The sequence below is a fragment of the Aegilops tauschii genome, chromosome 4 (genome assembly GCF_002575655.3).
Source record: "Aegilops tauschii subsp. strangulata cultivar AL8/78 chromosome 4, Aet v6.0, whole genome shotgun sequence".
Lineage (NCBI taxonomy): Eukaryota > Viridiplantae > Streptophyta > Magnoliopsida > Poales > Poaceae > Aegilops > Aegilops tauschii.
Genome location: NC_053038.3, coordinates 315,248,972 through 315,272,319, shown reverse-complemented (window position 1 = coordinate 315,272,319; position 23,348 = coordinate 315,248,972). Strand labels below are relative to the sequence as shown.

General features: G+C 48.3%; 1 protein-coding gene across 1 annotated transcript; it reads right to left on the bottom strand.

Moving 5' to 3' along the window:
• On the bottom strand, positions 1–21,731 carry LOC109783902 (uncharacterized). Its single transcript, XM_020342483.1, has 4 exons — positions 21,393–21,731; positions 20,888–20,972; positions 19,755–20,693; positions 1–95 (listed from the first exon to the last, which is right to left on the bottom strand). Exons 1-4 carry the CDS (start codon positions 21,729–21,731, stop codon positions 1–3), a joined length of 1,458 nt encoding a protein of 485 aa, XP_020198072.1.
• Between the last annotated feature and the right edge of the window lie 1,617 nt (positions 21,732–23,348).

Below are 23,348 nucleotides of genomic sequence, written 5' to 3'. Positions count from 1 at the left end.
CTAATGCTCCGGGAGGCGCGCGAGCTCATCTGGGCCCTGCCCACGCCTCTGCCACAACCTGAGGCGTGGGCAAGGAGCAGAAGGGTGCTGCACCCCTGCATGCAGTGTCAAGCAGTTCGGCAATGCGCTCAAGTAGTGAGTCGCGGCCGCTCTCCGCCAACCTGCACCGCAGCAGCTCCCGTGCGACGATGAGTGCGGCTCGCATGTTTGCCTGCTCCCGTCGGGTGTGTGGTGTCGTCGCCACAGCGTAGCCTGAATATCGTGTGGTGGTGCGCATGTGCCGAGTGCGAGGGCAGACGGCACCGACCCGCGCCGCCCGCGTCCCGCCGTGTTGGATGGTGTACGTGCCGCCTAGAGCGCGGAGTTGAGGTCTTCTTTAGCGGACGGCGCCGCCCGGGCAGGCCAGGCAGCCCAGTGCTCGGCGTGAGCCCTCGAATCGTCAGCCATCAGAACTGCAGGGCGATGGCGGGCCGATCAACGGAAGAGAGGCTTTGGCGCACCCCTATCTGGCGCGCCAAATGTCGGATTCAGGGTTCCGCAGACCCTTTAGAGGTTCGAACTCTGGGGTGCGCACGAAGAACACCTTCTTCCCAGTCTGCTCGCTAAGCGATCCCACGGCCTAGCTCGACGAACCCAAAGAACAAGAGACACGGAGATTTATCCTGGTTCGGGCCACCTTGCGGTGTAATACCCTACTCCAGCTTTGTGGTGGATTGCCTCGAGGGGCTGAGGATGAACTAGTACAGTGGTGGAACAGCCTCAGGAGGGGAGGTGTTCTTAAGCTTGAGGAGCTGATGAGGGTGGAATGGATCCGATCCCAGATGCCTCACTATGGTGGTGGCTAAGTCCTATTTATGGTGGCCTTGGTCCTCTTCCCAAATGTAGGAGGGAAGAGATCCCGCAATGGCCAAATTTGAAGGGAGACAACTAGTACAAGCTATCCTGACAAAAGTAGTCTTCGCTTGCCAAAGGCTCTGGCGGTGACGCTGCAGTGGGCTCCGCAATGACCTCCATCCTGCCGTCCTGGCGGTCTTGGTATCGTTGCACCAGAATGGAAACCTTTGCTTGATTCCTTAGGACTCCGTGCCTCTGCTTGCCTCCTTAGCACGAAAGAGGAAACTGGTACACTGCGCCCACTGGCGCCCGCCTGGCCTTGGTCGTCTTGGCTCACATCATGTGAACCTCGCGAGGTGCACCTCGCATTGATATCTCTGCTCCTCGGGAGCGAGCCTAGCAAGGCTGCCCCCAGGGAGGTCTTGATGTCGTCCGCCTCGGGAGGCTTGGCCCCTCGCGAGGGTCTTGACACTACAAAAAAAAAGACACATCCGTGACATTTTGGGCCGAACGAAAAAAAATTCTGTCATACTTATGACACTTCTATGACGAAAATTGTGACAAAACCCGGTTTCATCATAGATGTGGTGGGCTCCTACTTCTATGACAAAAAATCATGACAGAAAATGGGCTTTTTGTCCTGGGCGGGCCGGAGACGCAGCTGCATGACATTCTTTGGGCCGTCCATGACGGAGAAAACCGTGGTAGAAGCGAGGGCGAGGAAAATATCGGGGGAGTTCCCGGTTACGGTGGGTGGTCGGGGGCCGAGCGATGCGCGTTTCTCTCGTACATACGCGTGTGTGTGCGAGGCATTGCGCTCTAACTGAACCCGAGCGAAGCGTTGGCTCTAACTGAACCCGGGCGATTGCACTGCAGGCTACGCGTTACTGAACCCGAGTGATCGATCGATGGCTGTTAACTGAACCCAATCAAGCGATTCCTTTGCTACTGCTGCTAACTGAAGCCGATCGATGTTGCCTATGGATGAACAGTGAGCATTGTTGGGGGGTTTGGATGAACAGTTCCCGGTGGGGGTTGGATGAACAGGAACCCGTGGTAGTAGAGGCCGTTGCCGCTGGATGAACAGTACCCCGATCGATCGAGCTGGTGGATGAACAGGACCTCGTGGAGGGTTGGATGAACAGACCTCATGGAGGGCTGGATGAACAGGACCCCATGGAGGGCTAGTTGAATAGTAGCCGGTGGAGGGCTGGTTGAACAGTAGCCCGTGGAGGGCTGGATGAACAGTAGCCCGTGGAGGGGTGGTTGAACAGGACCCCGTGGAGAGGGTTGGTTGAATAGTAGCCGGTGGAGGCTGGATGAACAGGAGCCCGTGGATGAACAGTCGCAGGTGGAGGCTGGAGGAGGTCGACGGTGGATGAACAGTAGCCCGTGGAGGCTGGAGGAGGTCGACGGTGGAGATGAACAGTATCCCGTGGAGTCCCATTTTGCGGTACGCCACACCCCTCCCGATGAACAGGACCCCCGTTTCAACCGTAGCGCTCCAACACAAGTCCATTTCCTCCGTTTTGCGGTACGCCACACCCCTCCGATCAACAGGACCCCGTTTCGACCGTAGGAGGTCCGTTTCCTCTGTTTTGCGGTACGCCAGACCCCCTCCCGATGAACAGGATCCCGTTTCCACCATGGCCGGTCGAACACAAGGCCGTTTCCTCCGTTCTGCAGTACGCCAGGCCTTGTTTCCATCGGTTGTTCCGTCCAAGCCGGTTGGCTCCCGATGAACAGCACACGTTTCGTTGCCTCCCGATTAACACGGCGCATTCCGTTGCCTCCCCATGAACACGACAACAACGCAGTTTCTCCGTTCCGACCCAGCCACAGCCATGTACACGAGCCCTGGCCGTACGTATGCGTGAGTAGGCGTTCGAGACCCCGCCCGTATGTACGTACGTGGCCGTATTTACTTTCTTGCACCCTGGCCACTGTACGTACGTGTACATGCTACGTGTGCGCCTCTACTACCATACGTGCGCGCCTCTAGTACCACACGTGCGCGCCTCTACATCGACCAGTATGTACGTACACATTCGTGACCAGAATGACAACGCTACATACGCTTTGACCAGGTGGGTCCCAACTGTCAGGCACTTCTTTGCATGCGAAGATGTAGCTGGTGGGTCCCAACATTCAGGGGGGAAACGTTTGTTTCGCGAAATATGGTGGCCCGTCCGATGGGTCCCTGCTGTCAGGTGGAGGAATCATTATTTTGCGCGTAATAAGGAGGCTCTTCCTTGCTGCGGCCGTGGACCCAGCTGTCAGCCTCTTCACGTACAGTACTCTTCCGATGGAAGTCGTTCCTTGACCACGTTGCCACGCCGCGCCGAGAGCACCAGGGCGGTGGACGACAGCGAGGCCTAGGAAGGGACAACGTGGAGCCGGGGAAGACGCGGCAGTGGAAGCCCACGCGGAGAGGAGTACGAGGGTTCACTGGTTCGGCTGCGGTGTGAGGCTGCCGTCGCCGCAGGGCCTGGCCAGCGGTGGGAGTAGTAGTAGGGGGCGGTGAGGCCTCCGCGGCAGCACAGCCGGCCACAGGAGGCAGGAGCAGGCGGCACGACCGGCGCTGCTCTGGGTGGCTGGACAAGAAGACCAGAGGTTGAAGAAGCACTACGGCCGTTGGATGGACATCGTACGGTCATTGGAGCTAGAATCGTTCATATTGACTAAGTTGACAAAGCCCTCCGTCCCCATCAACTTAGTAGGCCCACAAGTCAGCCTCCCACTATGCTGGGTCCCAGCTAGCAGGGAGAGTATTCATTTTTTGTGCGCAATAAGGAGGCACTTCCTTGCGTGCGAAGATATAGCTGGTGGGTCCGAGCTATCAGCGGGGGAACGTATTTTTCGCGAAATACAGAGGCCCTTTCGGTGGGTCCTAGATGTCAGGTGGAGGAATCATTATTTTGCACGTAATAAGGAAGCATTTCCTTGTGTGCGGCCGTGGACCCAGCTGTCAGCCTCTCCACGTACAGTACACTTCCGATTGATGTCGTCTGTTGACCACGTTGACCACGCCGTGCCGAGAGCACCAGGGCGGTGGACGACGGCGAGGCCTAAGAAAGGAACGACACGGAGCCAGGGAAAACTCGACAGTTGTTTACCACGCACAGGGGAGTGCGAGGATTTACTAGTTCGTCTGCCATCGCCGGAGAATAACAGCACGTGTGGGTGAGTAGAAGGATGGCTAGGCCAGCGATGGGAGAACGATGGGGCGGTGAGGCCTGCGCGGCAGCATAGCCGGCCACAGAAGGAGGGAGCAGGCAGTCCCGTCGGCTCTTGTTTGAGTGGCTGGAGCAGGAAGAGTAGAGATTGAAGAAGCACGACGGCCGTTGGATGGACATCCAACAGTCATTGCTTGTGCGTCAACCTTTTTTTAGGAAAGCCTCAAATCTGTGGGAAACAGCATACAACCCATCTGCCATTATTTCTAATAATTTACAGCCCATTTGCTAATTCTTAAGGTATTTTGAGCCCATATTCTTTTTCTTAGCATTACAGCCCATATTGTGGCCATGGTTAAAAAATTATACGAAATTTTGCATATTTCGGTGCGCTCCGAACTGTTTTTAATCCCGAAATTTTGAGTCGCATTCAAACCGATTTTAAAAATAAATGTATATCAATATAAAATCCAACAAATTGTCCACTTATATAAATCAATGCAATTTAAAATCTCAAAATTAAAAACAAATGAAACTAATTGCCAGTTTGATGTGTTTTAAAAATGTACAACCCATTTCTCATTACTGATAGGCCATTTTATCGGCCAGCCGAATGAAGCTCTCCTTGTCTTGAAAGTTTGCAGCCCAACAGGCCTGACAAAGCGACTTACTTGAAAAATCACAAAAAAACTAGGCTACCATTTTCAGAAAGAACAAAAAAACTACTGGGCTGGTCTGTGGTAAACATAAAAGATAAGGTTGTCTAGACAGGCTAGAGTGCCCCGCACAGCCCAGTTGACACCCTGCTTCCGTCTCAAAAACAAATTAGATAAATGCCACTCCAATTATGGCGATTCATAAAAATGCCACTGCAATTTTCAAACTTTGAAAAATTCCACTGCAATTTTTGCAAACTTTGAAAAACGCCACTGCAATTTGCAAACTTTGAAAAATGCCACTCCAGACTTCAAAAATGCCACGGGAAATGGCATGAAATGGCATTTTTCAAAGTTTGGAAATTGCAGTGGCATTTCTCGGAATCACCAGATTTGGAGTGGCATTTATCAAATTAACCCAAAACAAAAATAACTGGGCGAGCTGCTGGGTCCCTGGGGTCAGCCGCTCATTGTGCAATTCTCTTGTTTATTGACTACGTTGACAATGGCATACTGACATGACCTTGGTGGGTCCCTGCTGTCAGCCTCTGCATGTACAATCATCTCCACGCACAACGGTCGTTGAATGGACATCGTACGGTCACTGCAGCTAGAATCGTTTATATTGACTAAGTTGACAAAGCCCTTGGTACGCATCAACTTAGTAGGCCCACGGGTCAGCCTTCGAAACGGTGCGCCCCAGATGTCAGGGGGGAATCATTTTTTGGGCAGCTGAAGCTAGAATATCCGAGATTGAAGAAGAAGCACGACATCCGTTTGATGGACATCCAACGGACACTGCTGCTAGAACCATGTGTTGACTATAAGTTGACAAAGCCTTGCATACGCTTCAACTTAGTAGGCCCACAAGTGTGTGGCAGAGAACTTATAGCCCATTTGCGATTTGTAAGAATGCATAGCCCATTTTTGAATTCTAATGGAATTTACTACAGCCCATTTACAGTTTGTTAACAGTACAGCCCATTTTCTAGCTAGGACAACGATTAATAATTTCAACCAACCGTTTAAAAAAGAATTCAATAAAATTTCCCACATTTTGATAGGATCCGAAATATTTTTGTCCCGAAATTTCTATTCAGATTAAACACAATTTCAATATAAATTTGTATTACGTAAAAATCCAACGAAACATTGGGCGCGCAACAATTAATGAAATTAAAATTTTCAAAATCCAAAAGTAATATTTTATAAACTAATTACGTGTTTGGTGCATTTTTTATAGTTACTGCACAGTATTTATAATTACATCCCATATATTATTTCTTAAAGATTTTCTTGTTAAGCCTAATGCATCCCTCCTAGGAAAGATTTGAATGTTGTGCAAAGAAAACAGACAGACAGCACATTATATAAGCTCTGCTAGAACATTAAGTTGACGTACAGCCCTTTCTAAAAAAAGTTCAGGTAAAAAAATAGAACAGGTCATCTGACAAGATTCAGTTGTTCTCCCAAAGAAGCAGTGGCCTCCGCCGCGCGATGGAGTAGGCCCTATGCCATCCATCATTCCGAGCAACACGGGAAAAGTCTGACGTTGACTCCTGTAATGGACATCGTCGACTGACCCGGGCACCAGCGGCGGCGGCAGGACTTCGATTGATGGATTGACCAGTTCTTAGACATGCACGAACACTCGATACAGGTACATCCCTAATGTGGTCCGCGGCGGCCTTGGTGGCGACGAATAGTACAACCCCGGTTCCTGCACCGGTATCTCAACACCAATCACCTTCGGTATGGTGGACGGCTTCTTCATCCATGCAATAACTGTCAGAGCCCAGCTGTTTGGAGGAACAAACATACTTACGAGCTCACCTCCAAGGTCGTTGATAAGCTCATTCATGGACTCGTTGTTCCAAGCACGTCGAGGCATGTCGTGGAAGGTAAGCTTTGTTAAAAACTCAAGCTCAGTGGGCACCGAGCCCCATCCTGGGTGCCACCGATCAAAGCTCACCAGCGCGCCATCGCAGAACAAAATCTAGGAAGATTCGAACACACGACTGCAGTCAAAAGTTGTCCGAAACCTGACGAAGAAATCAGCCGGTGGCGGACAGACTTCGACGAGCAAGTCACTTATTTGGATGCCGTGCGCAATGCCAAGAGCTTTGACAAGGTCGTCCAGCGAGACGGGAGGCCGGTCGCCGTTACCATCAGCACATTGCCGGCAAACTGGTCATCAAGCGCCGCCATGCCACTGTTGAGCGACAGCACGCAGCGCCCCAAGGTAGGACGGACCTCAGGATCTCCGGCTCGGAGATCCGCGTTGACCGGCGACATGATAGTGCGCTTGAGTATAGGGAGTACAGGAGGGGGATTTGGGGGAACTGGAGTAGGAATTGAGATTCCAGAGGTGGGGGAGGGGCGGTTGATTAGGGATGAAAAGGTAGCATAAGAGTCCCTATTCTTTCTTTTTTTGAGAGCCCGACCTTTTTTTAGGATCTTTTGAGAGCCCGGCCTGAGAGTCATAATTGACCTATCTGGCATTGCGTTACTACTCGGCCCATATTCAACGACACCTCACTGGCCCAAACAAGTGTACATCATCGAAAAGACACTGAGCTCAAATTTTAACTTGAAAAAAGGAGATATACTCTGAACACTGGAGAATGGTGATGCCCTCATTTAGCCCACCAGCAGTTCGAGACAATAAACAGTTCGAAACAACGTATATACAACATTCAAACACTGACTAGTGACTACTACTGACATAAACGGCAAGACATGATAGTTCATAAGAAGTCTTGCTACACCACCAAAACACACCCATCTGCAGCGCTCAGACTCTCATGATCCAGACGAAAATGACTTTCTAAATAGAGGCAACTATTACATAGTAAGAGTAACATAGACGAGGATGACCAAATTACAAGGAATATGCATAACAAAAGAGAGAACTACCCATCTAGAACAAGCAGCAAAGACAACAAGTCATTTGAAGAGGGATGATCCAACACCATCGTAATTTGCAGCCCCGGTTCAGCCACCAGTGATCCGGAGACACCAGTACTCCACCCTTTCGACGCAACAGCCCAATTACCTATCAACCTGAAGGCTTGAACCACATCACTGCCTGTCGGACTCGACACATCCAAGGATCAAAGTTAATCCAGATGCCTTTCTCATTCTCACCTTCTTTTGGCTGTAGGTTGTATCATTGACAATTAGGGGAGTTTGCTCCCGAACTCCTAGGGCTCACCGTGTAGACATAGTTTTCCATAGCAAACAGAGCCTCTCTGCCATCAAGGTCCTTGCCGACGGTGATCTCCTGGTTAATCAGATAATTGAGTCCGAGAAACAGAGAGTATGAACCAAGGCTGTTTACCCGCCTCCAACTCAAAAATCCTGCAGGCCCCAACAAGCTGGTATCCTACTCATAGACGTAACAGCCACTGTCCAGATACTCACGTATTTCACAGTCCAGAGAATGATGTGATTGACTTGACCCATTCCGTTAGCTTAGCACTTGATCGTTTGGTATGTTGCTATTGCTTTCTTCATGACTTATACATGTTCCTATGACTATGAGATTATGCAACTCCCGAATACCGGAGGAACACTTTGTGTCCTACCAAACGTCACAACGTAACTGGGTGATTATAAAGGTGCTCTACAGGTGTCTCCGATGGTGTTTGTTGAGTTGGCATATATCGAGATTAGGATTTGTCACTCCGATTGTCGGAGAGGTATCTCTGGTCCCTCTCGGTAATGCACATCACTATAGGCCTTGCAAGCAATGTGACTAATGAGTTAGTTACGGGATGATGCATTACGGAACGAGTAAAGAGACTTGCCGGTAACGAGATTGAACTAGGTATTGAGATACCGACGATCGAATCTCGGGCAAGTAACATATCGATGACAAAGGGAACAACGTATGTTGTTATGCGGTTTGACCGATAAAGATCTTCATAGAATATGTAGGAGCCAATATGAACATCCAGGTTCTGCTATTGGTTATTGACCGGAGACGTGTCTCGGTCATGTCTACATAGTTCTCGAACCCGTAGGGTCCGCACGCTTAACGTTCTGTGACGATCGATATTATGAGTTTATGTGTTTTGATGTACCGAAGGTTGTTCGGAGTCCCGGATGTGATCACAGACATGACGAGGAGTCTCGAAATGGTCGAGACATAAAGATGGGTATATTGGATGGCTATGTTTGGACATCGGAATGGTTCCGGGTGAGTTCGGGCATTTACCAGAGTACCGGGAGGTTACCGGAACCCCCCGGGTAGTGTATGGGCCTTATTGGGCCTTAGTGGGAGAGAGGAGGAGGCGGCCTAGGAGGCCCCCCCCCCCCCGCCCCGCCAAGCCCAATCCGAATTGGGAAGGGGGCCGGCCCCCTTTCCTTCCTCCCTCTCTCCTCCTTCCTTCCTCTCCTACTCCTACTTGGAAGGGGGGAATCCTACTCCCGGTGGGAGTAGGACTCCCCTAAGGCATGCCATAGAGAGGGCCGGCCCTCCCCCTCCTCCACTCCTTTATATAAGGGGGAGGGGGCACCCCATGGACACACAAGTTAATCATTGATCTCTTAGCCGTGTGTGGTGCCCCCCTCCACCATAATCCACCTCGGTCATATCGTTGTAGTGCTTAGGTGAAGCCCTGCGCCGGTAGCTTCATCATCACCGTCATCACGCCGTCTTTCTAACGAAGCTCTCCCTCGACACTCAGCTGGATCGAGAGTTCATGGGACGCCACCGAGCCGAACGTGTGCAGATCGCGGAGGTGCCATACTTTCGGTACTAGGATCGGTCGATCGTGAAGACGTACGACTACATCTACCGCGTTGTCATAATGTTTCCGCTTACGGTCTACGAGGGTACGTGGACTACACTCTCCCCTCTCGTTGCTATGCATCACCATGATCTTGCGTGTGCGTAGGAATTTTTTTGAAATTACTGCGTTCCCCAACAATTAGGAACCTGATAGATGTTGATGATGTCTCCCCGGCAATGGCGCCAGAAATTCCTTTCGATGCGGCTTGAACTACATCGGTATTTCCCCAAAGGGGAAGGGATGATGCAGCACAACTACGGTAGGTATTTCCCTCAGTGATGAGACCAAGGTTATTGAACCAGTAGGAGAACCACGCAACACTATGTAAATGGTGTTGGGGAACGTAGTAATTTCAAAAAAAATCCTACGCACACACAGGATCATGGTGATGAATAGCAACGAGAGGGGAGAGTGTTGTCCACGTACCCTCGTAGACCGAAAGCGGAAGCGTTAGCACAACGCGGTTGATGTAGTCGTACGTCTTCACGATCCGACCGATCAAGTACCGAACGCACGGCACCTCCGAGTTCAGCACACGTTCAGCTCGATGACGTCCCTCGAACTCCGATCCAGCCGAGCTTTGAGGGAGAGTTTCGTCAGCACGACGGCGTGGTGACTGTGATGATGTTCTACCGACGTAGGGCTTTGCCTAAGCACCGCTACGATATTATAGAGGTGTATTCTTGTGGAGGGGGGCACCGCACACGGCTAAGAGATCAATGATCAATTGTTGTGTCACCAAGGGGTGCCCCCTCCCCGTATATAAGGAGTGGAGGAGGGGGAGGGCCGGCCCTCTCTATGACGCGCCCTAGGAGGAGTCCTACTCCCACCGGGAGTAGGATTCCCCCTTCCAAGTAGTAGGAGTAGGAGTCAAGGAAAGGAAAGAGAGAAGAGAAGGAAGGAGGGGGCGCAGCCCCTCCCCCTAGTCCAATTTGGACTAGGCCTTGGGGGGCGCCCAGCCTCTCCTCTCTCTTTCCCCTAAAGCCCAATAAGGCCCATATACTCCCCGGCGAATTCCCGTAACTCTCCGGTACTCCGAAAAATACCCGAATCACTCGAAACCTTTCCGATGTCCGAATATAGTCGTCCAATATATTGATGTTTACGTCTCGACCATTTCGAGACTCCGCGTCATGTCCCTGATCTCATCCGGGACTCCGAACTACCTTCGGTACATCAAAACACATAAACTCATAATATAACCGTCATCGAACTTTAAGCGTGCGGACCCTACGGGTTCGAGAACAATATAGACATGACCGAGACACGTCTCCAGTCAATAACCAATAGCGGAACCTGGATGCTCATATTGGCTCCCACATATTCTACGAAGATCTTTATCGGTCAAACCGCATAACAATATACGTTGTTCCCTTTGTCATCGGTATGTTACTTGCCCGAGATTCGATCATCGGTATCTCAATACCTAGTTCAATCTCGTTACCGGCAAGTCTCTTTACTCGTTCCGTAATACATCATCCCGCAACTAACTCATTAGTTACAATGCTTGCAAGGCTTATAGTGATGTGCATTACTGAGTGGGCCGAGAGATACCTCTCCGACAACCGGAGTGACAAATCCTAATCTCGAAATACGCCAACCCAACAAGTACCTTCGGAGACACCTGTAGAGCACCTTTATAATCACCCAGTTACGTTGTGACATTTGGTAGCACACAAAGTGTTCCTCCGGTAAACGGGAGTTGCATAATCTCATAGTCATAGGAACATGTATAAGTCATGAAGAAAGCAATAGCAACATACTAAACGATCAAGTGCTAAGCTAACGGAATGGGTCAAGTCAATCACATCATTCTCCTAATGATGTGATCTCGTTAATCAAATGACAACTCATGTCTATGGCTAGGAAACTCAACCATCTTTGATTAACGAGCTAGTCAAGTAGAGGCATACTAGTGACACTATGTTTGTCTATGTATTCACACATGTATCAAGTTTCCGGTTAATACAATTCTAGCATGAATAATAAACATTTATCATGAAGTAAGGAAATAAATAATAACTATATTATTGCCTCTGGGGCATATTTCCTTCAGTCTCCCAGTTGCACTAGAGTCAATAATCTAGTTCACATCGCCATGTGATTTAACACCAATAGTTCACATCACCATGTGATTAACACCCATAGTTCACATCGTCATGTGACCAACACCCAAAGGGTTTACTAGAGTCAATAATCTAGTTCACATCGCTATGTGATTAACACCCAAAGAGTACTAAGGTGTAATCATGTTTTGCTTGTGAGAGAAGTTTAGTCAACGGGTCTTCCACATTCAGAGCCGTATGTATTTTGCAAATATTCTATTTCTACAATACTCTGCACGGAGCTACTCTAGCTAATTGCTCCCATTTTCAATATGTATCCAGATTGAGACTTAGAGTCATCTGGATCAGTGCCAAAACTTGTATCGACGTAACCCTTTTACGACGAACCTTTTGTCACCTCCATAATCAAGAAACATATACTTATTCCACTAAGGATAATTTTGACTGTTGTCCAGTGATCTAATCCTAGATCACTATTGTACTCCCTTGCCAAAATCAGTGTAGGGTATACAATAGATCTGGTACATAGCATGGCATACTTTATAGAACCTATGGTTGAGGCATAGGGAATGACTTTCATTCTCTTTCTATCTTCTGCCGTGGTCGGGCTTTGAGTCTTACTCAATTTCACACCTTTTAACACAGGCAAGAACTCTTTCTTTGACTGTTCCATTTTGAACTACTTCAAAATCTTGTCAAGGTATGTACTCATTGAAAAAAACTTATCAAGCGTTTTGATCTATCTCTATAGATCTTGATGCTCAATATGTAAGCAGCTTCACCGAGGTCTTTCTTTGAAAAACTCCTTTCAAACACTCCTTTATGCTTTGCAGAATAATTCTACATTATTTCCGATCAACAATATGCCATTCACATATACTTATCAGAAATGTTGTAGTGCTCCCACTCACTTTCTTGTAAATACAGGCTTCACCGCAAGTCTGTATAAAACTATATGCTTTGATCAACTCATCAAAGCGTATATTCCAACTCCGAGATGCTTGCACCAGTCCATAGATGGATCGCTGGAGCTTGCACATTTTGTTAACACCTTTAGGATCGACAAAACCTTCTGGTTGCATCATATACAACTCTTCTTTAAGATATCCATTAAGGAATGCAGTTTTGTTTATCCATTTGCCAGATTTCATAAAATGCGGCAATTGCTAACATGATTCGGACAGACTTAAGCATAGATACGAGTGAGAAACTCTCATCGTAGTCAACACCTTGAACTTGTCGAAAACCTTTTGCGACAATTCTAGCTTTGTAGATAGTAACACTACTATCAGCGTCCGTCTTCCTCTTGAAGATCCATTTAATCTCAATGGCTTGCCGATCATTTGGGCAAGTCAATCAAAGTCCATACTTTGTTCTCATACATGGATCCCATCTCAGATGTCATGGCCTCAAACCATTTCGCGGAATCTGGGCTCATCATCGCTTCCTCATAGTTCGTAGGTTCGTCATGGTCAAGTAACATGACCTCCAGAATAGGATTATCGTACCACTCTGGTGTGGATCTCACTCTGGTTGACCTACGAGGTTCGGCAGTAACTTGATCTGAAGTTACATGATCGTCATCATTAGCTTCCTCACTAGTTGATGTAGGAGTCACAGGAACAGATTTCTGTGATGAAATACTTTCCAATAAGGGAGCAGGTACAGTTACCTCATCAAGTTCTACTTTCCTCCCACTCACTTCTTTTGAGAGAAACTCCTTCTCTAGAAAGGATCCATTCTTAGCAACGAATATCTTGCCTTTGGATCTGTGATAGAAGGTGTACCCAACTGTCTCCTTTGGGTATCCTATGAAGACACATTTCTCCGATTTGGGTTTGAGCTTATCAAGATGAATTTTTTTTCTTATAAGCATCGCAACCCCAAACTTTAAGAAACGACAACTTTGGTTTCTTGCCAAACCACAGTTCATACGGTGTCGTCTCAAACGAATTTAGATGGTGCCCTTTTTTTACGTGAATGCAGCTGTCTCTAATGCATAACCCCAAAACTATAGTGGTAAATCAGTAAGAAACATCATAGATTGCACTATATCCAATAAAGTACGGTTATGACGTTCGGACACACCATTATGATGTGGTGTTCCAGGTGGCATGAATTTGTGAAACTATTCCACATTGTTTTAATTGAAGACCAAACTCGTAACTCAAATATTTGTCTCCACGATCAGATCGTAGAAACCTTATTTTCTTGTCACGATGATTTTCCACTTCACTCTGAAATTCGTTGAACTTTTCAAATGTTTCTGACTTATGTTTCATCAAGTAGATATACCCATATCTGTTCAAATCATCTGTGAAGGTCAGAAAATAACGAAACCCGTTGCGAGCCTCAACACTCATCGGATCGCATACATGAGTATGTATTATTTCCAATAAGTCAGTTGCTCGCGCCATTGTTCCGGAGAACGGAGTCTTAGTCATCTTGCCCATAAGGCATTATTCGCAAGCATCAAGTGATTCATAATCAAGTGATTCCAAAAGCCCATCAGCATGGAGTTTCTTCATGTGCTTTACACCAATATGACCTAAACGGCAGTGCCACAAATAAGTTGCACTATCATTATTAACTTTGCATCTTTTGGCTTCAATATTATGAATATGTGCATCACTACGATTGAGATCCAACGAACCATTTTCATTGGGTGTGTAACCATATAAGGTTTTATTCATGTAAACAGAACAACAATTATTCTCTAACTTAAATGAATAACCGTATTGCAATAAACATGATCAAATCATATTCATGCTCAACGCAAACACCAAATAACACTTATTTAGGTTTAACAGTAATCCCGAAAGTATAGGGAGTGTGCGATGATCATATGAATCTTGGAACCACATCCAATACACATCGTCACTTCATCCTTAACTAGTTTCTGTTCATTATGCAACTCCCATTTCGAGTTACTACTCTTTAGCAACTGAACCAGTATCAAGTACCGAGGGGTTGCTATAAACACTAGTAAAGTACACATCAATAACATGTATATCAAATATACTTTTGTTCACTTTGCCATCCTTCTTATCCGCCAATTATTTGGGGTAGTTCCACTTCTAGTGACCAGTCCTTTTTGTAGTAGAAGCACTCGGTATCAGGCTTAGGTCCAAACTTGGGCTTCTTCACTTGAGCAGCAACTTGCTTGCCGTTCTTCTTGAAGTTCCCCTTCTTTCCCTTTACCCTTTTCTTGACACTAGTGATCTTGTTAACCATCAACAGTTGATGCTCTTTTCTTGATTGCTACCTTCGCTGATCTCAGCATCGCGAAGAGCTCGGGAATTACTTTCGTCATCCCTTGCAAATTATAGTTCATCACGAAGTTCTATTAACTTCGTGATAGTGACTAGAGAACTTTGTCAATTACTATCTTATCTGGAAGATTAACTCCCACTTGATTCAAGTAATTGTAGTACTCAGACAATCTGAGCACATGCTCACTGGTTGAGCTATTCTCCTCCATCTTATTGGCAAAGTACTGTCAGAGGTCTCATACCTCTCGACATGGGCACGAGTATGAAATACCAATTTCAACTCTTGGAACATCTTATATGCTCCGTGGCATTCAAAACATTTTTGAAGTCCCGGTGCTAGGCCGTAAAGCATGGTGCACTAAACTATCAAGTAGTCATCATACCGAGCTTTTGTCAAAACGTTCATAATGTCTGCATCTGCTCCTGCAATAGTTCTGTCACCTAGCGGTGCATCAAGGACATAATACTTCTATGCAGCAATGAGGTTAATCCTCAGATCACGGACCAAGTCCGCATCATTGCTACTAACATCTTTAAACTTAGTTTTCTCTAGGAACATATCAAAATAAAACAGGGGAGCTAAACGCGAGCTATTGATCTACAACATAGATATGCTAATACTACCAGGACTAAGTTCATGATAAATTAAAGTTCAATTAATCATATTACTTAAGAACTCCCACTTAGATAGACATCCCTCTAATCCTCTAAGTGATCACGTGATCCAAATCGACTGAACCATGTCCGATCATCACGTGAGATGGAGTAGTTTCAATGGTGAACATCACTATGTTGATCATATCTACTATATGATTCATGCTCAACCTTTCGGTCTTAGTGTTCCGAGGCCATATCTGTTATATGCTAGGCTCGTCAAGTTTAACCTGAGTATTCCGCGTGTGCAACTATTTGCACCCGTTGTATTTGAACGTAGAGCCTATCACACCCGATCATCACGTGGTGTCTCAGCACGAAGAACTTTCGAAACGGTGCATACTCAGGGAGAACACTTATACCTTGATAATTTAGTGAGAGATCATCTTATAATGCTACCGTCAATCAAAGCAAGATAAGATGCATAAAGGATAAACATCACATGCAATCAATATAAGTGATATGATATGGCCATCATTATCTTGTGCTTGTTCTCTCCATCTTCGAAGCACCGTCATGATCACCATCGTCACCGGCGCGACACCTTGATCTCCATCATAGCATCATTGTCGTCTCGCCAACTTATGCTTCTACGACTATCGCTACCGCTTAGTGATAAAGTAAAGCATTACAGGGCGATTGCATTGCATACAATAAAGCGACAACCATATGGCTCCTGCCAGTTGCCGATAACTCGGTTACAAAACATGACCATCTCATACAATAAAATTTAGCATCATGCCTTGACCATATCACATCACAACATGCCCTGCAAAAACAAGTTAGACGTCCTCTACTTTGTTGTTGCAAGTTTTACGTGGCTGCTACGGGCTGAACAAGAACCTTCTTACCTACGCATCAAAACCACAACGATAGTTTGTCAAGTTGGTGTTGTTTTAACCTTCTCAAGGACCGGGCGTAGCCACACTCGGTTCAACTAAAGTTGGAGAAAGTGACACCCGCCAGCCACCTGTGTGCAAAGCACGTCCGTAGAACCAGTCTCGCGTAAGCGTACGCGTAATGTCCGTCCGGGCCGCTTCATCCAACAATACCGACGAACCAAAGTATGACATGCTAGTAAGCAGTATGACTTGTATCGCCCACAACTCACTTGTGTTCTACTCGTGAATATGACATCTACGCATAAAACCTGGCTCGGATGCCACTGTTGGGGAACGTAGTAATTTCAAAAAAATTCCTACGCACACACAGGATCATGGTGATGCATAGCAACGATAGGGGAGAGTGTTGTCCACGTACCCTCGTAGACCGAAAGCGGAAGTGTTAGCACAACGCGGTTGATATAGTCGTACGTCTTCACGATCCGACCGATCAAGTACCGAATGCACGGCACCTCCGAGTTCATCACACGTTCAGCTCAATGACGTCCCTCGAACTCCGATCCAGCCGAGCTTTGAGGGAGAGTTTCGTCAGCACGATGGCGTGGTGACGATGATGATGTTCTACCGACGCAGGGCTTCGCCTAAGCACCGCTACAATATTATCGAGGTGGATTCTGGTGGAGGGGGGCACCGCACACGGCTAAGAGATCAATGATCAATTGTTGTGTCTCCAAGGGGTGCCCCCCTCCCCGTATATAAAGGAGTGGAGGAGGGGGAGGGCCGGCCCTCTCTATGGCGCGCCCTAGGAGGAGTCTTACTCCCACCGGGAGTAGGATTCCCCCCTTCCAAGAAGTAGGAGTAGGAGTCCAGGAAAGGGGAGAGAGAAGAGAAGGAAGGAGGGGGCGCAGCCCCTCCCCCTAGTCCAATTCGGACTAGGCCTTGGGGGGCGCCCAGCCTCTCCTCTCTCTTTCCCCTAAAGCCCAATAAGGCCCATATACTCCCCGGCGAATTCCCGTAACTCTCCGGTACTCCGAAAAATACTCGAATCACTCGGAACCTTTCCGATGTCCGAATATAGTCGTTCAATATATTGATGTTTACGTCTCGACCATTTCGAGACTCTGCGTCAAGTCCCCGATCTCATCCGGGACTCCGAACTACCTTCGGTACATCAAAACACATAAACTCATAATATAACTGTCATCGAACTTTAAGCGTGCGGACCCTACGGGTTCGAGAACAATATAGACATGACCGAGACACGTCTCCAGTCAATAACCAATAGCGGAACCTGGATGCTCATATTGGCTCCCACATATTCTACGAAGATCTTTATCGGTCAAACCGCATAACAATATACGTTGTTCCCTTTGTCATCGGTATGTTACTTGCCCGAGATTCGATCATCGGTATCTCAATACCTAGTTCAATCTCGTTACCGGCAAGTCTCTTTACTCGTTCCGTAATACATCATCCCGCAACTAACTCATTAGTTACAATGCTTGCAAGGCTTATAGTGATGTGCATTACTGAGTGGGCCCAGAGATACCTCTCCGACAACCGGAGTGACAAATCCTAATCTCGAAATACGCCAACCCAACAAGTACCTTCGGAGACACCTGTAGAGCACCTTTATAATCACCCAGTTACGCTGTGACATTTGGTAGCACACAAAGTGTTCCTCCGGTAAATGGGAGTTGCATAATCTCATAGTCATAGGAACATGTATAAGTCATGAAGAAAGCAATAGCAACATACTAAACGATCAAGTGCTAAGCTAACGGAATGGGTCAAGTCAATCACATCATTCTCCTAATGATGTGATCCCGTTAATCAAATGACAACTCATGTCTATGGCTAGGAAACTCAACCATCTTTGATTAACGAGCTAGTCAAGTAGAGGCATACTAGTGACACTATGTTTGTCTATGTATTCACACATGTATCAAGTTTCCGGTTAATACAATTCTAGCATGAATAATAAAAATTTATCATGAAATAAGGAAATAAATAATAACTTTATTATTGCCTCTAGGGAATATTTCCTTCAAACGGTACCCGCACACAAAGAACAAATACTTGCAACCCGACGTGTAAGAGGGGTTGTCAATCCCTCCCGGGTAAAAAGATAGATAAATTTGAAGTAGATTGGATAAATAGATCTCGCGGAAACGCGAAATAAAATAAATAATAATACATTGTAGGAAGGTATTTTTGGGTTTTTGGATTAATTTATCTCAAAATAAAAGCAAATAAAAATATATCTCGAAGGCAAATATGATAAAGAAGAGACCCGGGGGCCGTAGATTTCACTAGTGGCTTCTCTCGAGAAAAATAGCATACGAGGGGTAAACAAATTACTGTTGGGCAATTGATAGAACTTCAAATAGTTATGATGATATCCAGGCAATGATCATTGTATAGGCATCATGTCCAAGATTAGTAGACCGACTCCTGTCTGTATCTACTACTATTACTCCACACATCGACCGCTATCCAGCATGCATCTAGTGTATTAAGTTCATGGAAAACAAAGTAATGCAATAAGAACGATGACATGATGTAGACAAGATCTATCATGTAGGAATAGACCCCATCTTGTTATCCTTAATAGCAATGATACATACGTGTCATGTCCCTTCTGTCACTGGGATTGACCACTGTAACATCAAACCCATCACAAAGCACCTCCGCCCATGGCAAGAAAAATTGATCTAGTCGGCCTGACTAAACCAAAGATTCGAAGAAGAAATACGAGGCTATAAGCACTCATGCATATAACAGATCAAAACTCAAATAACTTTCATGGATAAAATATATCTGATCATAAACTCAAAGTTCATAGGATCCCAACAAACACACCGCAAAAAGAGTTACATGAAATAGATCTCCAAGAGACCATTGTATTGAGAATCAAAAGAGATAGAGAGAGGAAGCCAACTAGCTACTAACTACGGACCCGTAGGTCTACAATGAACTACTCACGCATCATCGGAGAGGCACCAATGAGGATGATGTACCCCTCTGTGATGGTGTCTAGATTGGATCTTTGGATTTTGGAACTTGCGGTAGATGGAATTGTGTTACATCGACTCCCTTAGGGTTTTTGGATTTTGGGGGTATTTATAGAGCAAAGAGGTGGTGCGGGACGCGGCCAAGGTGGGCACAACCCACTAGGGCGAGCCTGAGCGCGCCCTGGTGGGTTGTGCTCCCCTCGGGGCCCCCTCTAGTACTTCCTTGGTCCATCGTGTGTCTTCTGGTCCAAAAAGTTTTGCTGCATTTGGACTCCGTTTGGTATTGATTTTCTGTGAAGTAAAAAACAAGCAAAAAAACAATAACTTGCACTGGGCACTATGTCAATAGGTTAGTCCCAAAAATTGATATAAAGTTATTATAAAATGATTGTAAAACATCCAAGAATGATATAACATCATGAAACAATAAAAAATTATAGATACGTTGGAGACGTATCAGCTTGATCCCGGCCAAAATCAGGTCATTGGCCCGCTCCACCTGGCCGTTTGACTGGGGGTCCGCGATCGAGGCTAGGTTGAGCCGGATGCCGGACGTGGAGCAGTACTGGGCCAGGGCGCCCTTGGCGAAGTTGGTGCTGTTGTCAGTGATGATGTTGTGGGGCACGTCGTAGCGAACCGCGATATCCATGAGGAATCTAACGGGTGTGGGCCCATCGAGTTTCTTGATTGGTCGCGCCTTGATCCACTTGGTGAACTTGTCCATGGCGACCAATAGGTGCGTCATCCCATCTTGCGTGGTTTTGAATGGCCCCACCATGTCGAGGCCCCAGACGGCAAATGGCCACGTGATGGTAATGGTCTGAAGAGCTGAAGCCGGTTGGTGGCCGCTCTTGCTGAACCGTTGGCAACCCTCGAACTTGAGGACCAGCCGCTCGGTGTCTTCCAGGGCTGTGGGCCAGTAGAAGTCGTAGCGGAATGCTTTGGCCACCAAGGCTCTCGAGGCCGCATGGTGCCCACACTCTCCCTGGTGGATGTCGAGGAGGATCTCGTGCCCCTTGTCCGGCTCGACACAGCGCTGGAACACGCCGATCGCACTGCGGTTGATGAGCTCGTTGTTGATGATGGTGTAGGCTAAGGCCCAACGCTGCACTTGCCGGGTTTCGACTTCGTCGACCGGGGGCTTGCTGCTCTCGAGAAAAGCGAGGATGGGTTGAGCCCATGACGGCGCCGTTACTATTGTGAGGACGGCAACTTCGGCCAGAGCCGGCTCGGCATCCCCCAGGCCAGCGTTGGCCGAGCCAGGGACGGCAGCCACCGGGATGGAGCCGGCAGCCCCCGAGGACGGGACAGGGACGGCAGCCCCCGAAATGGAGCCAGCAGGCCCCGAGGCTGGGCCGGGGTCAGTAGGCCCCGGGATGGAGCCTGCGGTCGGGCCGGGCGTAGGGGCGTTAGGTCGGCCGGGACGAAGATGGACTCTGAGTCTAGGGACGGCTTGATGGAGGGTTTCTGTAGGTGCTCGAGGGAGACGCCAGATGGGATCGCTTGTCGGGTTGAGGCTATCTTGACCAGTGTGTCGGCTGCCTCCTTGTCTACTCGAGGGACGTGGAGGAACTCACAGCCGTCGAAGTCATTGAACAGTTGCTGGACCAGGAAACGATAGGTGGCCATGTTGGCATCTCTGGCTTCCCATTCCCTGAAGGCCTGCTACACCACCAGGTCCGAGTGGCTATAGCAAAGGATGCGACAAATGCCGATTTCCTTGGCTAGCCGGAGGCCGTGGATCAGGTCTTCGTACTCGATGATGTTGTTGGAAGTGGCGAAGTGGATCTACAGCGCGTACTGCAGCCGGTCGCCCTTGGGAGAAGAGAGCACGATGTCGGCTCCCAGGCCGATGCGCATCTTGGACCCGTCAAAATGCATGCGCAAGTGCGTCGAGTCGGGTGCCGGCGGCAGCGACTGGATCTCCGCCCAGTCGACGAGGAAGTCGGCCAGCGCTTGGGACTTGATGGCGGTGTGGGGCTCATACAGGATCGTGTGGCTGGCCAGCTCGATGACCCACTTGGCAACCCGGTTGGAGGCATCTCGGCAGCCCATGATTTCGCTGATGGGGGTCGTGCTCACCACAGTGATGGTATGCTCCTGGAAATAGTGCTTCAGCTTCTTGGCAGCTAGGTACACGTCGTAGCACATCTTCTGGTATTGGCGGTAGTTCTGCTTAGAGAGGGAGAGCACCTCGCTCAGGTAGTACACTGGGCGCTGGACCGGCTGAGCCTTGCCCTCCTCTGGGCACTCGACCGCCAGCACCATGTTGACCACGTGGGAAGTCACCGCGATATAGAGCAACAGTGGCTCCTTCATAGCCGACACGGCCAGGACGGGTGCGGTGGATAGTACGTGCTTGAGGTCGTGGAAGGCCTCGCCCGCCTGGTGGTTCCACTCGAACGCCGACGTCTTCTTCATCAGCTAATACAGGGGCAGGGCCCCCTCCCCCAGCCGGCTGACGAACCGGCTAAGAGAGGCCAAGCGGCCGGTGAATTTCTGGACAACACGCAGTCGAGCTGCTTGTCCATGCGCTTGATCGCCTTGATCTTCTCCGGGTTGGCCTCAATACCGCGCTCCAAGACAAGGAAACCGAGGAGCTTGCCGGCTGGTATGCCGAACACGCACTTCTTCGGGTTGAGCTTGATCTGATACTGGCGCAGATTGGCGAAAGTTTCCTTGAGGTTGGCCAGGAGGGTGAGGTGCTGCTTGATCTTCACCACGATTTCGTCAATGTAGACATGCACGTTGCGGACGATTTGGGGTAGGAGGCATTTCTGCATGCAGCGCTGGAAGGTGGCGTCGGCATTCTTCAACCCAAACGACATGGTGATGTAGCAATACGCCCCAAAGGGTGTCATGAAGGACATCTTGAGGGTGTCTGCCAGGTTCAGCTTGATTTGGTGGTAGCCAGAGTAGGCATCCAGGAAGGACAAAAGCTCGCAACCGGTAGTGGAGTCGCTCACCTGATCTATCTGCGGCAAGGCAAATGGATCCTTGGGGCAAGCCTTGTTCAGGCTGGTGTGTAGTCTATGCACATTCGCTGGGTTTGTTCTTCTTCAGGACAAGGACCGGGTTGGCCATCCACTCAGGGTGGAAAACTTCCATGATGAAGCCAGCTGCGAGTAGCCGGGCAATCTCCTCACCGATGGTTCTTCGCTTCTCCTCGGAAAAGCGGCGCAGCGGCTGTCGGACATGCTTGGCGTCCTTGCGGATGTGGAGTTTGCGCTCGGCGTACTTCCTCGGAACACCTGGCATGTCTTTGGGGGACCATGCAAAGATATCCCGATTCTCACGGAGGAAGTCGACGAGCTCGCCTTCCTATTTGCTGCTGAGGCGGGTGCCCACCATGACGTACTCGCTAGAGCTGGGGTCAGCTAGGTTGAGCGGGACCTTCTTGGTATCTTTGGAAGGCTGGAACGAAGCCTCATTGGCTGGCTGCTTGGGCATAGCCGGCAGGGCCGGCTGCTCATGAAAGCACAATTGCTCCCTGGGTGATTTTGGTAATTAATGTCAACATATCTCTTGTTGGACTAATATTTTCATCTAGTATATTTCAGAAAGTCCAACAAAGGCGTGGCATGGACAAGAGGATGTGGAACCCCTTCAAGATGCTAAGGACAAAGATTGGCAAAAGCTCAAGACTCTTCATTTTCATTTTAGTGGTCCAAGATCACATTGAGTCCATAGGAAAAGCCAATACTACTAAAAGGGGATGAGGTGTTGCTTAATGGCTTGCTTTCTCAAAGTGCTTAGTGATATGCTCCAAAGCCCGCAACCACTTTCTCATTTCCACATTTGTCCTAAACCTAAAGTCAAACTCGACCCCACCGATTTGATCTATCCGGCGCCACCGAGTACACTTGACATAACCACCGCCAGAAACCCTAATCAATTCGGTCTCACCGATGGGATCTTGGTCGCACTGAGATGGGCTTGCAAACTCTCTATTGCCTGTTGCGATTATTTCGGTCCCACCGAGATATGCAATCGGTCCCACCGAGTTTGCTTGACCAAGTCTTTGTTTGCTTATTACCA